Source organism: Anarrhichthys ocellatus, unplaced genomic scaffold (genome assembly GCF_004355925.1).
Source record: "Anarrhichthys ocellatus isolate YVR2014 unplaced genomic scaffold, GSC_Weel_1.0 scaffold15, whole genome shotgun sequence".
Lineage (NCBI taxonomy): Eukaryota > Metazoa > Chordata > Actinopteri > Perciformes > Anarhichadidae > Anarrhichthys > Anarrhichthys ocellatus.
In genome coordinates, this window is record NW_022280045.1 from 3006074 (window position 1) to 3020472 (window position 14399).

A 14399-nucleotide genomic window follows, 5' to 3' on the forward strand; every position below is an offset into this window, starting at 1 on the left:
ACACACACACACACACACACACACACACACACACACACACACACACAGCGATATGACAAACATCAGACCCGGTCACAGTGCCTTCACAATCTCTCCCTCTGTTAAGTGGTGTTATTAACAAGTCTCTCTAGTCTGAAGGTAATAAAGACAAACTGCAAGTCAAATGTAAAGCCGATTTGTGGCAGCGTGAGCAGCAACTCAAGTGTCCACCTCTGCTTCAAGTTGCACTGTGCAGTTTCATTTAGCTAAGCGTTAAATTGAAATAAAAATAAGCACTTTCAACTATCAATTTCTCATTTACAAAGACTGGCAGCACAAGTTACAGCCCCAGGAGACAGGAGGGAGAAACAAAGTACTTGTAATTTTCACAACACAGAGTTACAAAGACAAAGGAGTGGCTTTAATCTGCTGCTAGTAGGACACCATCTGGTTATTGGGGAGGCCTCAGAAAACCCTGCACATAAAGAGAGGGAGTGCTTCTCTCTGGTTTTAGTCCAAATAACTCCTAATCCTTTCATCTGCAACAACGGCGACGATCAGAACTTCATCATTGGCGACGACGCTACAGCCCACTTTCGTATTGCATGGCCAAAAACTTTACAGCTGCCTCTGCATGGCTAGAGGCCGAGCGAATGAACCCTCGACTACAAAGATCGCCTTTCATTTTCCCTCGTATAACCTGGTGCTCGTGTGTGCGATTTTGTATTATCAAAAGAGTTACATTCCTTGGCTTGTCCTCGCAATAACAACACGTGATTAATATGCTGATTAGATTCTCTGGAAGGGGCATAGAGGAAAAATAAAGACTTCAAGATTTAAAGACAACACAAGGAAAGAGATCAGAGGAGTTATCTTCCTGTGTCTAATCTAACCTGTTTGGAACAAAGACCCACCAGGCTGCTGGGCTGACGAGGCCAGATTCTCCTCCTGGACGGTAGCCTGAGCGGGCTCTGGATCCGAGTGCAATGGAACAGCAAGTAATTCCGGTTTGGGGTCATTGTGCATTTCAGGAGGCCCCTGGGTGCCAGGTTCTAGGTCCGTGTGCTTTTGAGCCAGCTGTAGACCAGTCTCAGAGTCTATGTGCATGGAGGCTGGCTGAGGGCTGAGCTCTGGGCCGGTGTCCATATCCTCTGCCTGTAGCGCCTGCTCTGCAGCAGGAGACTTGCAGTTGGAACAAACATAGTCCTCTCCGGGGTGGATTTCTGCTTGGCCTGAGTTCTGACGCTCGCACTCCAGGTGTAGCCATCTGAAAGGAGTGCGAAGGAATTTTAAGGGATTGTTTGGTGAGGGATCTCTGCGCAAAAAACTAAAATGTGACATATTTATTGCTGAGGTTTCCCCCCAGTGTTTCCTTAATGTTACCAGGGAACATCAAAAATTGCCACAGGAATGAAAAAACAAAACAAGAGTGTTGCATTTGAACTAGTTCTGAAGACATGTTCCTTACCTCTTACAAGTCTGGCAGAAGAGTAAGTCTTTATGATGCTCAGGGTCCAGGATGCAGGAACACATGGAACAGCACAGAGCGGGGTCCTGGTTTTGGACGCAGTTCTCACACAGCAGGCTGGTGTGGTGCCATTGCCCGCTGGTCCGTGTCCCACATTGGATGCATACTCTGCAGCTCTGAGGAGCAAAAGGAGGCCCTCTTAGTAACATGACATTGACAGCTGTTCACACTCAATACGGTGAGAATACAGTGTTTCTGCTCCATAGATTTGGCACCCAAGTCATGGGATGGGGAACAAGCATGGAACCTGTCCAGGCCCACAGTAAATGTGGGTATATTTAAGACCACGACTCTTTTCCAGCTAAATCTATGAGGTAGAGCTGGGGAATTACGACTAAAAAAATGATATCAGCATTTTTAGACCCTGATGAAATGGGTTTATAAAAGGCAATTTTCTAATCAGACAGATCATTTTGACTAAAAAAAATGGCAAAAGGAAAGAAACTTTTAAAAACATTGGCATCGAATAAGTGCTGTTCTGGCTACATGGCTGCAACATGCTGCCAGGTTGTGTTACAAATGGCAGACACTTCAATTCAAAGCAGGTTGCTAATAACCAAAACATGAACCTGTACTTCCTGCTTTGTCTTATCTTTTATTTTCTGGGCATGAAAGTGGACAAAAGTGAGCACAGCGTTGCGAGCAACAGAACCACAGAGCGGCACAAGCGACTAAGTAGCAGCGGCGGGCAATTCTGATGAAATATCAACACCGACGGTGTGCAGCATCAAGCAGAGCTGCTTACCGGTACAAAACACAACAACAAAAAGTGGTCGTTTGGCTTCCATTTGGCTGCTGCTCATTTAAAAAAATGTGTTTGGACTCCAGTATTTTGCTCATGCTGGGAACAGAGAGGCTGCAGAAATTTTAACAAAACCTTCATGCCACATTTGTAAAGACGCATCTTTTCACACACATCACAAGTACAAAATATCAAAGAGGAAACAATCTTTGGTGTTGTTCAAACATAATTAAATAGGTTTACACATTTTAAAGTAGAGCTACTTTTGGCAAATACTCTATGCAGCTGTATTATGAATACAAAAATATCATAAAAACAAATATTGGATAGGGTTTGATAGATACTCAACAATAAAGCAATCTCACTGGGATCTGGGGAAAGTCATTTTTAAGACTTTAAGGAAATAAATAGAGATTGTACAGAGAGATGGTTGTCATCAATTGTTATCCCTGTGCAAGCGCTTTTTTTGTCTCAAACGCAGCACCGCCATTGTGGTGCTCATACATGGTGGAGGAACATGACAGAGCAGTGAAACCGGAACAATTAGTAATTCTTCATTGATTTCTACCTCTCAGCGGCTGGCTCTATCGCCGCAGCCTCCTCAGACCACCGCGGGAAACTGGTCGGTGTGTTTACCGGCCGCCTGAGTGACAGGCGCATTCGCACTGCTGGAGGATGACGGTCGGGGCTGCACTGAGGGACGCGTGTGATCAGCATGCAAAGGCACGTACTCGCATATACATACACACCACAGTTCTAAGCTGAGGCTGAACTGAAGCCTTTAAAAGATCAGCCGGAGTAAGTCATTTTTTAACTGCAGGAAGCGCAAATACAAACCACCAAGAAGTCATATTCTCATGGGTGGTCGACATTTTACTCTGTGCCAGAGCAAAAAATATTCATATCTTGAATATTTTCCTGTTGAATATTGATGCCCACACACAGTGGGAATTTTGTGTTGCAGCTGCCAAAATAATAGCTGCTGAAAACAATAGGTTGGTATAGGGCTGGGTGGTATGACCAAAAATGCACATTACGGTATTTTGTAAGACTCTGGCGGTTTCACGGTATTTTTTTCCCGCGTTAAAGCATCAATTAATTAACGCCGAAAAGAACAGGCCGGCCAACCGGCCAGCTAGCGGTGAACAGCTGTTTGTGTGGCGTGTCTTCCGGTCCGTCACTTCCTGTTTCCTTCACCTACATTCCCCTGGGTCCTAAGCCCCTCCATGTAGAGCTTCTTATCACCCTCTCTGTACCAACGTACATTTATAACAAATACCACACATATTACACGGTAATCAGCGTTGCATATGTGTCTAACCAAAATACCTTTTGTTGTTCAGTCTTTGTTCATCCTGCATCGCTCTTTTCTGTTCTTTAATGTAACGTTACTGCTGCGACAGAGCCTCTCCCAGCTGTTAGCAGACTGTTGTTAGCACGCTGTACCCAGCATGCAGTTCGGCGGGGAAATTTTATAAATGTACAATTATTAGTGTTACAAATTGTTTATGTGTCACAAACTGTTGTGTCGTGGTGTTTTGCTCTGTTAAAGAGCGTTAGTTGTGGGTTGTTAATTGTTGTTATAAAGTTATAACCATGACTAGGGTTCCCTCTCAATACAGCTAAGACAACTAGCTCCGACCATAGCGCGCTCAGCAGCGAACAATATATTTTGCTGCCTGTTGAAGAGCGACAGCAGTTGTTTCGGCTGTGCACCGCTATGACGGTATATGAAAAATTCATATCATACGAGAAATTAAAACCGGTATACCGGTTGAACCGGTATACCGCCCAGCCCTAGGTTGGTACTTCAAAAGTAAACCGACTTCATATTTTTTACATACCAGCCGGATGAAACATTATTTCACAGTCTTAAAAAAAGCCGTCCAGCCTCATGAGGTTATTCCTACCTTACATCTCCATCCGTTGGTGGGAAGAGAGTCTATAGCAGGTTGCAGACAGAAGGTATGGTAGCCTTTGTCACACATGTCACACACCAGCATTTTAGTGTCCTCTCCTGGGTTCCTACAAAGCGAGAGAGAAGGTTTTATGAAATAGGACAATAAGACAAGAAAATCCAACATTTCTGACCAAATGCCTCGATAATCAGACAGACAATCTTGTAGGGTTGACCACCGGTGCTTCCACAAAATATTCACGCAATGAGATTTGATAAATAAATCATCAGTAATGTGGATATATTGACCAAGTGGGTTAAGGCAAATAACAGAACAGCTAAAAAGAAAAGTCTGGGAAGTTCAGAAAATGACATGACGTTACTGTAACACAGCCTTTAAAACCGGGAAAAGACAACACTTGTGCCAAATTAAGATATCCTAAATATAAGAAGATGTCCAGTCCAATCACAACATATATATAAATATCGATATATTGCCCAGCCATACATGGGACTTTGATATACTGCAAATATCTACGCAGGGTTGTATTTAAAGAAGAACTATGAACAAGTCCCACACATGATCATATTCACCTCGATTTGCTTTTTATTATATTTCCACAAGGGAGATAATGAGATCGGTCTTGTGTGTGTGTGAGAGAGTGAGTGAGTGAGTGAGTGAATCCATCTCTGTGTCTGTCCATGGCTAATCTCACATACCGCTGAACCAAACTGCATAATATTTGGGATGCTCATTTATAGCTGCACACTCAACTCGACTGCTGACTCCTTAAAGCTAAATAATACAAATACATTTATGATTGGTATAACATCCACAATAAAAGCTTTAGGCAATAATAAAAGGGTTCAAAAGTCAAAGAAATAAAAAAATTGGAGTCATCCAATCGATTAGTATATGACAATAAACTCATCTTGAAAAACACCATGCTGTGCAATAATAACTTGGTACAAGTGTTTCTGTGTAAATACGGAACAGAAAGCTCAATGGACAGTGTTCACCGAAGGCAAACAGGACTGGTTGCTAGCAGAGCCCCTGTGCTGTTTAAATAGGGTCAGAAGTTACAAGACTGTGCTTCAGGGTACAACATCCAGTTATCTCCTCACAGAGGTAAACAAACCAGCAGTAAGCAGCATGCCCGGTAGCTACAGAGAAAATTATTAGAAAAAAAAAAAAAGAAAAGATAGGACAAAAACATTCAGTGTTGGATACTTTATTTGGGCGAATGGGAAGGCGACTCACTTGCACGTCTGGCAGATTTTGCACTCCGGGCACTGCCAACCTGCCCTCCTTAGAGGGGTCACGGCCATGTCCAGGCACATCCCATGGTAATGCTGACCACAACTGGTGCAGAAGAGCTGGTCCAGTAGGTCCCCTGGGCTATCGCATAGCGCGCAATTTACATCATCTACAACTATGGGCCAGAAAATGAAAGAAACAGGATTTAAGTCAGGAAAATTCGGGGGGAGACAATTCAGACGTTTCGTCAAATTTCTCATTTTCACTTGAGCAAATAATTCTTTACTATACAACACTACTCCACTTACATTTGTGAATGGCCAGTTCAATGTGTTCTGGGCAGAGGAGCGAGAGACTCCTGATATCCTGAAAGGTCCCAGCTGCCCCCGCACAGGGGAAATGGTAGAGTTGAGCACATCCTTCAGCACAGCACTTAACGGATGCTCCAAGGCGCTTACAGTATGCACAGTGCTGCAGAGAAAGAGAGAGAGATACCAATATACACATATATAAAATTAATCAATTCCATTCTTAGCCGAGGAAACAACAAACTCTAAAACATGTCCGTGACATTTTTTCGTGACTGACTGGCTGGCTTATGTAAAAACAGTGCTTCATCCCTTAAGGTCTTTTTGTTAGAAAAACAGTCATCTGGTTTCCCAACTTAGAGAAGACCCCCCTCTTCTAACCCCTGTTGGTCACATTCATGACAGAACCTCATCCATTCGCCATTCCACTCAGTTCTATAAGTGTGCACTCTGGAGATCAAATGCAAGATTTGCTGATAGGCCATTGGGCTGCAGACGCACTCGGAGAGAGCTGTGAGCTGTGCCACTGTGAACACGAGGAGCTGAGCTGCCACGAGGGCTCAGCCCCGTTGAGTGGCGTGACCTTTTCCATTTCACAGCTGAGAGATCCACGGCTGCCAGGCCGACCTTTACCAGCCAGTCTGATCCATCAGCTTTGCTGTGCCTCACTGAAGCGGTCTCACTGCTGCCCCAACACATTAAGATGCTGTTAACACTCATTAGTCCACGGATCTTCTCCCCCCCCTCCGACTCACCTTTGTGCTCCCTGAGTCAATGGCTCTGTCCACATTAAGCAGAGATTGTCCCTCGCCCTCACAAACACCTTCGGACCACAAGGCACAACTCTGATGTGCCCAGCATTGCCCTGGAATTTCAAGACATTGAGGAAGTGAAGAAACACAAAGGTTAGCGTCTAATTTGTGTCCGGTGAAGATTCTGAGTCGACGTGCTAAGCTTCAACAGATGATGCTGACAATGCTTCGTAAAAAGGAAGAGAAATGCTAAGTCTATTGGTTTTTACCTGACTCGAAGAGAGACTGGACGTTAAGATCTTGTGGGAGGCCGACATGAGAAAGTTCATCCCAAAATCGACTGGCTGGGTCTGGTTCTTCCTCGCAGCTTTCAGACCCACTGGAACAAAAGGAAGAGGTTTGCAGAGAAAGCAGGTCAGCACAGGTTTTTCTTTTTTTAAGTAGAGAGTCTGAGTCAATTTAGGAATGAATCCAGAGTAGAGACATTAAGGCAGAGGACCATGTTCAGTTTTTACAAAAGCAGACAGATGAAGACAGAGAGAATGAGCTGGGGGAAAATTTTAGAGAGCAAATAAAAAGCTGTGGGGGAGGAGGGGGAGGAGGAGGAGGAGGAAGAGGGCCATCTTGTTTGGCATGTGCACAAGAGGCTGGCTGTTCTGTCTCATAAAATCTGTTGAAAAGGATGCGTTTCCCCGAGCCCCTGGCTTGAACTAGTGAGCTGCATAGCATGCGGAAAATGTGGAGAGGGAGCATTAGCATTTAAAAAGGACCTTAGTTCCAGTAAACAAACCAACGGCCAAAATCAAGAGAACGGTTTCTAGAAGCATGATCGCTCACACCTGAGAGCTTATTGTTTACAGCCAAAAGTTTCATTCAATTATCTTCTACCTCCTCACGTGTACACAGTTTTGGCATTTTGTCTAACGTCTCCGCTTCTCTGACAAATCGAGATACAATTTCTCCTCCGGTGTCTCCGTGTGGCATTAACCGAGGACTGGCCCTATTGACCAATCACACGGCAGCAACACAACAGCTACTGGTTGGCTTGGCATGTGGCCAGATCCCATACTGCTCCCACTGCCCCGTTACGTCACCGGGAACCCAGTGAGACGCCCAACTGGTTCCAAAAGGACCAAAACAAATTAGGCAGCTGTCCAATAGTCCGAGGAGGGTCTTTTGTTGGAACAGTGCGCAAATATGTAGTGCTCAAACACACACACACACACACACACACACACACACACACACACACACACGAGAGGCTTGTGTGCAGCCGTTCCCCTGATGTGGGATCCCTGGACCTGGGGACACGGACTGCTGAGGCAAAGTAATAATTTAGCCTTCCAATGTAGAGCGACAACACAACCTGTTAACTGAGAGAGGCTGTTAGCTTGTGAGGTCTGTGTGTTTGTTTTGTGTGCATGCTCCTTTGTGTGTGTACGAGTTAGCGTGTGAATGTGTGGTCATTTATTAAGCGCCATCATTGGTTTCTTTCACCAGGACAAATCCACTGTGTGTCAACACTGCTTTCCAGGAAAAGGGGTAAAAGGTGTTTTCGCCCACTTCGGCTATCCTGACCAACACCGGCAGCCAAACCATTTGTGTCCAACAGTGTCCGCCAGGCCTACTTACTTCGTCTTTTCCCTCTGTCCTGAGGTGGTTTCTCCGGCCATTTTTGGCTGAGTGGTTGTATCGCCATCGCTGCTTTCGCCCGTTGAGCCTCCTCCACCCTTGTGGCTGAAGAGTGCTTCAAACTGAGGCGTGGTGCTGAATACTTGCAGCTCCCCCTGACCCAGCAGGCTACGGCCACCGCAGTAACAGAAGGCACAGAGACACTCGCTGAAACAAAGAAAGAAATGGGTGGTAGGGGGGTGTTTAATTATATATACCTACTGTGACTTAATACAGTGCCACGCATGTCACCATGAATTAAGGCCTTCCTCTTCTGGCAATGGGACTGTCTGTGTAGCAACATACTTACCGGTACAAATGCAGAAAGCCTACATTTGGCTGGCGCACACACTGTCTTCACACACACACACACACACACACACACACACACACACACACACACAAAATGAACCACTTATGAAATCCTCAATGGTATATGATGCTGTATTCACAGTGAAGCTTTTTTTTTGCCCAGCATCACATGCGCACGTTTGACCGCTGGATTATTTGGGTTTATTTGCAGCTCTTGCGCTAGATGTGCCGGAGAGGAGAGGTGGGCGCGTATCCCAGTTACGCTGGGTACATAACGTCAACTGGAGGCGCTCTGTCTGCAAGACGACAAGCAAACAACTTGTAAAACGCTTGTTTTCTGAAGGGAGCTTGGATCAATCGGTGCTAGGCTATGCTAACATTGGAGCTGCTCCGTCAACACTCAAAATAACGACATCCAGGCATAAATACAGCAGCGAGGTTATGGTCTCAGTTAAACTCTATGGTTTATACGCATACATGTATACACATAATTACGCCTCTTGTCTCTGAACAAATATGAGGTATTGTAGAGCTCTGGGATGGCTAAAATATATTTTCCCTCCATTTCTGATTCATCAACGCCACGACTTCAGTGTCAACTGGAGGAGAATCTTAACATCAATAGGCTTTGGCGACACAGAGTTGAAATATTTCAAGAATTCTGCAAAGGCATTAACTTTGTATGCAATCAAGCCACGTGAAAAGTTTGCTTCGTGTATAGTGTGAACACACCATAAGTACCAGGCCAGACTCCTTCTCAAATGCACCTAATTCTACATGTAGGCAATAAGTTAACAACAAAAACCATCATCTTACATGAATAACTGGACATGGACGTGTTGCAGATTGCATTGGGAGAAGGGTGTTTTAGAGTCAGAGCGGCAAAGAAACAACAGAGAGAATAAAGCAGCCAAGAACCCCGGAAAGTTGAGAAGTAAAACGGTAAATATTTATCGCATTTTTTTAGGCGATGAGACGGCCTTGTTAATAAGATCCCAGGAGAGGGTGCCGGTCTGCCCTCCATCACTAACATCGATAGCACAGACAGGCCGGAAGATTGATTACAACCTTTAACAGGGTGGCACCTGGGAAGAGACTGCTGCCGCTACCGGCTGATGACTCCATTTCGATTCATCCATGCATGTGTACACAGCAAGGCAAACAGCATGTCACATTGCTACACACACACATGCACAATGCACAATTGCATGCTAATGCTTTTACACGCACACATTCATATGAACATTTATAAAAACACGAAGTTTAGTGTTTCTAACCTGCTTTGGACTTCTCTGCTCGCTGGGACAGATGGTCCTGCTGAACTCTCGGCTGGAGGGCTCTGGGCCAGAGGGGAAGAGGGCTTGTCCTCCTCTGGCAACTCAGTGGCCACCACTTCCACAGTTTCCACTGGCTGGATTGGTGTTTCTGATCAGAGCAAACAAACAAAACAAAAAAGACCAGTTAGTCAGTAAGAAATTACTTAGCATTTAATCCCTCCAGAGCATTTATGAGCATTGGAGCCCATTCAACATTGACCTCGATGCTATTAGCCGCTCTTTAACTCATTGCCAATTATGACTGTCAATTCGGCGTGCAGCTTCTGGCGGGTACAGGCTGTCATATGGCAGGTAGATTGCATTCTAGTCAGTTTCCTTCAGGTCAAAAACACAGCCTTTATAAGTGAGATGGATGGTAATATATGGGGACCATATGCTCAAGCACTGATTATACTAAACCCACTGGGAACATCACGCTCTTGCTCAGAATAGCAATAACAATGGAGGCAGGGGAGGGAGAAAAAAAACAACAAGAATCACCGATGCCAAAATGTCTCTCAAGAAGTGGGGTTTAATATTAATGGGGAATATTATGCCTGAAATACAACTAAACTCTATTGTGTTAGTATCATGAGTGCTTTTGATCTAAATGACAAAAGAAATGGCACAATTCACTGTGCTAATCATACAAAACAACTCCCAAAAGTACCTCTCACTGAGGGTGTGGGCCATGCAGAATTTTTATTAACATTTCATTGAGATGTAATTAGGCTAATACTGCAATGATTCAGCGTCATCCAATGGCATCACACAAGGACAAATTCAAGCTCATTACCTCCTAATAGCAGTTTTCAGATATGAGCGAGGTAATATCACTTTGTTTTTTCATAATATTTAACAGCAACATTGTTATTCTGATAAGCATTTAATATGTCACTATGCTGGATTTTCAAAATAAAAGAAATATGTTTAAGTATTTGGTTTGCGATAGTTTTAACTATACAAAAAATGTTTTCAAAAGTGGTTTGCATTAAACATTTAAGTTACATTGTGCAAATGAAGCAAAGCAAGGGTTAAACATAAGATTAAGAGGAGATATTAAACCCACGTCTTTACCTTTTCAAAGCAAAGATTTGCAGATAAACTGCTTGACCTCAGCTGTATATCACTTTGGGGACAATACTGTATAGAAATTTCATTTTTGCGCCGGAAAAAAAACAAATAATCCCATGCCCACACGGACACCGGCCCTAGTGGGCATGGGATTTGTTGGGAATTTTTCGAAAGAAAAAAGAAAATCACAGTTTCAAAACTGCTAATAATTGCCTATTGTTTGTGTGATGTAAACCATAGCTAATAAAAGCAACGCTAACCACCGGCAGAATTTCACTCCACAATATCACCAGCTCAGCAACAGAGCAGCGCTGAGATGTATGAGAATGGGAGGCATGGTCACGTGACGCGATGTCCACATATAAAAAAAAAGCACATAAATGGGTCTGGAGAGACTGATGGGATTTTAAAAAGCTTTTAGAGGGCATTAGCCTAGGGCTCTTTCCCACTGCACCTCAATGCCAATCTCAGAGCAGGAGGAGAGATTGAAGCAGTAAGGGGGGAGAGAGAGAGAGAAAAGAAAAAAAAAGAAAAAAAAAAAAAAAGAATACGCACTCACTGCAGCTTCACAGCTCAAGCTAAACCCTTTCAATTATAGCCCTGAAGTAGAAGCATGGGGTGCCAAGAAAGAGCTCTCATCCATCCTCCTCCAGGAGAGGGAGACTCCTCTTCTACCTTTACCGAAATACCCATCTGAAGCACCGTCTGCATGAGGCGGCCTGGATGTGCAAGTTCAAGTCTTCGATCACGCCCCAACGTAACCAACGTGTACATAATGGATAAAAAAAAAAGGGGGGGGGGGGGGAAATTGCAAAGTCTCACCTGTGTCCTGAGGGCTTGTGGACTCTGTTATCTCAGTCCCATCCATGCTGTCCTCCTCATCCACAACAACTCTCCCTCTGGTGCGACCCCTAGGGTGAGGAGGAGACACAAACAAATAAAAAAACAGGCGCAATGAAAAAGAACAAGACGAGAAAAAGGGCCTGGGGTTTGCCTCTGGAGGGTGGGGGGGGTTGGTGGTGAGGTCATGAATTAGTTAAATATAGTCACAGCTGTCACTGATTTTTAATGGAGGCACTCAAGGGCGCCGGGCAAGGCGGAAGGGTGGTAGTTGGGGGGCGACTGGTGGCATGTGGAGTTTAAAGATGGAGGCAGAGCAATCGGATAACTTTGCTTGAAAGACTGAGATAAAGAGATTGCAATAAAGGGGCATTATGGCACTAATGCAACATCATCCATAAATACATGACTATGCCCATGTGGGGGTGACAGAGTTATAATGAATCTTTTACTGTTGCTCATACCAGAATTGAAATGTGCGTGTTCATCTTCAGAGCTACGTGGAACAACTACCTTTCTCCTTTACATTCCCTGGAGGGGTGACGACTGATTAGAGTCGACCTGAACACGGAGTACAGACATTACTTATCGTATGATAATAGCTCTGTAATTTAAGACCGCTCCAACAAACATTTAATCATGAATGCGCACCAGTCATGTTTGGTATCCTGAACATACTCATCCTTAGGGTTGTTGCACGCAATCATTTGGGGCTGTGATATATAAAATGGGCATTGTGCGTTGAAGCTTTGGACAAAACCAACAAAGCAGAGAATACACAATACGTGTCCGTCTGTTTTTGCTATTATTCCCTTTATAATAAAGAACAAACAAACAATTATTTATGCAAAATCTACTTTCATTCTACTTCCGGTGTTTTCAACGGACGTCCGTGGATAGGTACACAAACAACCCTCCTGTTGAGGATTAGTCCCAGGGGAATAGAATTACTGAGGGTAACACACAGCTAAAAAACACAGCTAAAACCTCTCACTATTATATGTAATTGACAGCTACTCTATCTGTTGACAGCAAGCTACTGTAACCAATTTGTGCGTAGAACACGGCACTTTGAACCTCTGAAAATAAGGCTCGTTCTGATTCAGTCACAGGCGTCACCGCTGGGTACGTACGTACATTAGTGGTAATGTGACGGCTGTGCTTTGAAAACTGCGAGTTTGTGAAAAAGGTCAGCGCTCTGTTCATTTCCCAGTGACGAATTCAAAATAATTCTTCATTAGCAACCTGCAAGATCATCATATTCAAACACATTTTATTTGTTTAAAGGCCTGTTTGAGACTATAAAGTATAAACACAATGTTTTCTCCAACAGTCTAATTCAATTAAAGAAATGTTTTATAGGCAAAAACAAATATACAAGGATTTCTTGTAGGTAGTACTACGAGAGACTAATCAAGATGCTGCTTGTTACGCGACTGGGTAATGATACTGCTCAGTACAAATGACATTGTTCATAACTACTAAGTGCAGACTCAGCCATGAACACACCAGTGTTGGGCTAGATCAATTTTTTATCACTTAAGGGGTGTTTGCATTCGTCCAACAGTGCACCGTGTGAACCAAATAATAAGTCTTATTAGAATTGTAAAGCTTATAACAAACAGACATGTGCAAAACATAACATTCAAACCATACCAGCACTCGGGCAGGGGCAATTCGGCGACATACGCCGGTGTGTTGGTGCGTTGCTCCCGGTTTAAGCTGTTCCCCCGGAGAACAAGCTGCAGCTAAAAAAACCTCGCCCACGACCTTCTTATGGGTGTAAGTACTTAGTATTTTAGACAGATGTGGTGCTCTGTAAACTCTACAAACTGGAAATGGCTTATCTGCTATGCAGATAACTCCTCGGAAAACCAAAGTTTCCCGGAGCGCACTGACGGAGATAGACAGAACCATGCTGGTTTTTATTTATTGTCTAAAATCAAGTTCAAACTGGTGTTGGTTTATTAATTAAAATAATGGCTTTTATCCGTTTTTTTTAAATAAACTCTTTTTAATAGACTTTTATTTCACAGTACCAAAACTCAGGTACTGTATCAGCACTAGTACCAGAAAATGTACAATAGTCCTACTCGCACCCTTCGCATCATGTTTTAGAAGCTCTGCGTATCAAGCGAGAGAACCTCGGTGCAATACAAGGAAACAGCCGTCGTTAATTGTAACAAATTTAAGCATTTGTTCATGCAAGGGACCAAGCTGCCAACATCCTGTCCAATACTACCTGAACCAACAACTTCATATCTCTCTACAGGACACAATGCAAAACATTCGACTACATAAAACTATGGGGGGGGGGAGAGAAGCTTTCAACCTAATTACATATTTCAATTTTAGTGGTTTGCAGGTAGCAACGCTCAGAAACAGTTCACTGGTAAATACTCACTATTAAAAGGACTTGGATTGAGATCCAAAGCTAAATAACTTGATCAGGATATCCCTTCTCGTGTGTCCGTCTCCTGTTGAGTGACCCAAAAATATCTCATTACTGCTCCTGCTTAAGATTTTCTCTCTGGAGTGCCCGGTTAAATGTAATCATAGCCTGTTTTCCCCACTTCCCCGTGTCATCACTTAACAGACGTGATGACAGTTTTAAAACCAGGAAATTTAAAATTTAGCCATTATGAAAAAAAAAAAAAAAGTGCAAACCTTCCCGTATCTTACTGAATGTGCTACGTCAGCAAATCAGACAAGCGTGTCTACG

At 43.7% G+C, this 14399-nt stretch overlaps 1 protein-coding gene across 8 annotated transcripts in view; it reads right to left on the bottom strand.

The window, feature by feature from the left end:
* The window catches only part of kmt2cb (lysine (K)-specific methyltransferase 2Cb), a 63472-nt gene that overhangs the window by 37934 nt on the left and 11139 nt on the right, over positions 1-14399 (bottom strand). For 7 of the 8 annotated variants that reach the window (XM_031854402.1, XM_031854398.1, XM_031854400.1 and 4 more), the window contains 10 exons: positions 11660-11748; positions 9725-9872; positions 8097-8303; positions 6734-6843; positions 6468-6577; positions 5713-5875; positions 5408-5579; positions 4160-4274; positions 1448-1623; positions 873-1246 (listed from right to left, as the gene is read on the bottom strand). In XM_031854402.1, the coding sequence (XP_031710262.1) occupies positions 873-1246; positions 1448-1623; positions 4160-4274; positions 5408-5579; positions 5713-5875; positions 6468-6577; positions 6734-6843; positions 8097-8303; positions 9725-9872; positions 11660-11705 (1621 nt within the window). In that variant the 5' untranslated portion in view covers positions 11706-11748. The remainder of the gene's footprint in view (positions 1-872; positions 1247-1447; positions 1624-4159; positions 4275-5407; positions 5580-5712; positions 5876-6467; positions 6578-6733; positions 6844-8096; positions 8304-9724; positions 9873-11659; positions 11749-14399) is intronic. The other variant, XM_031854397.1, reaches the window with a different exon arrangement.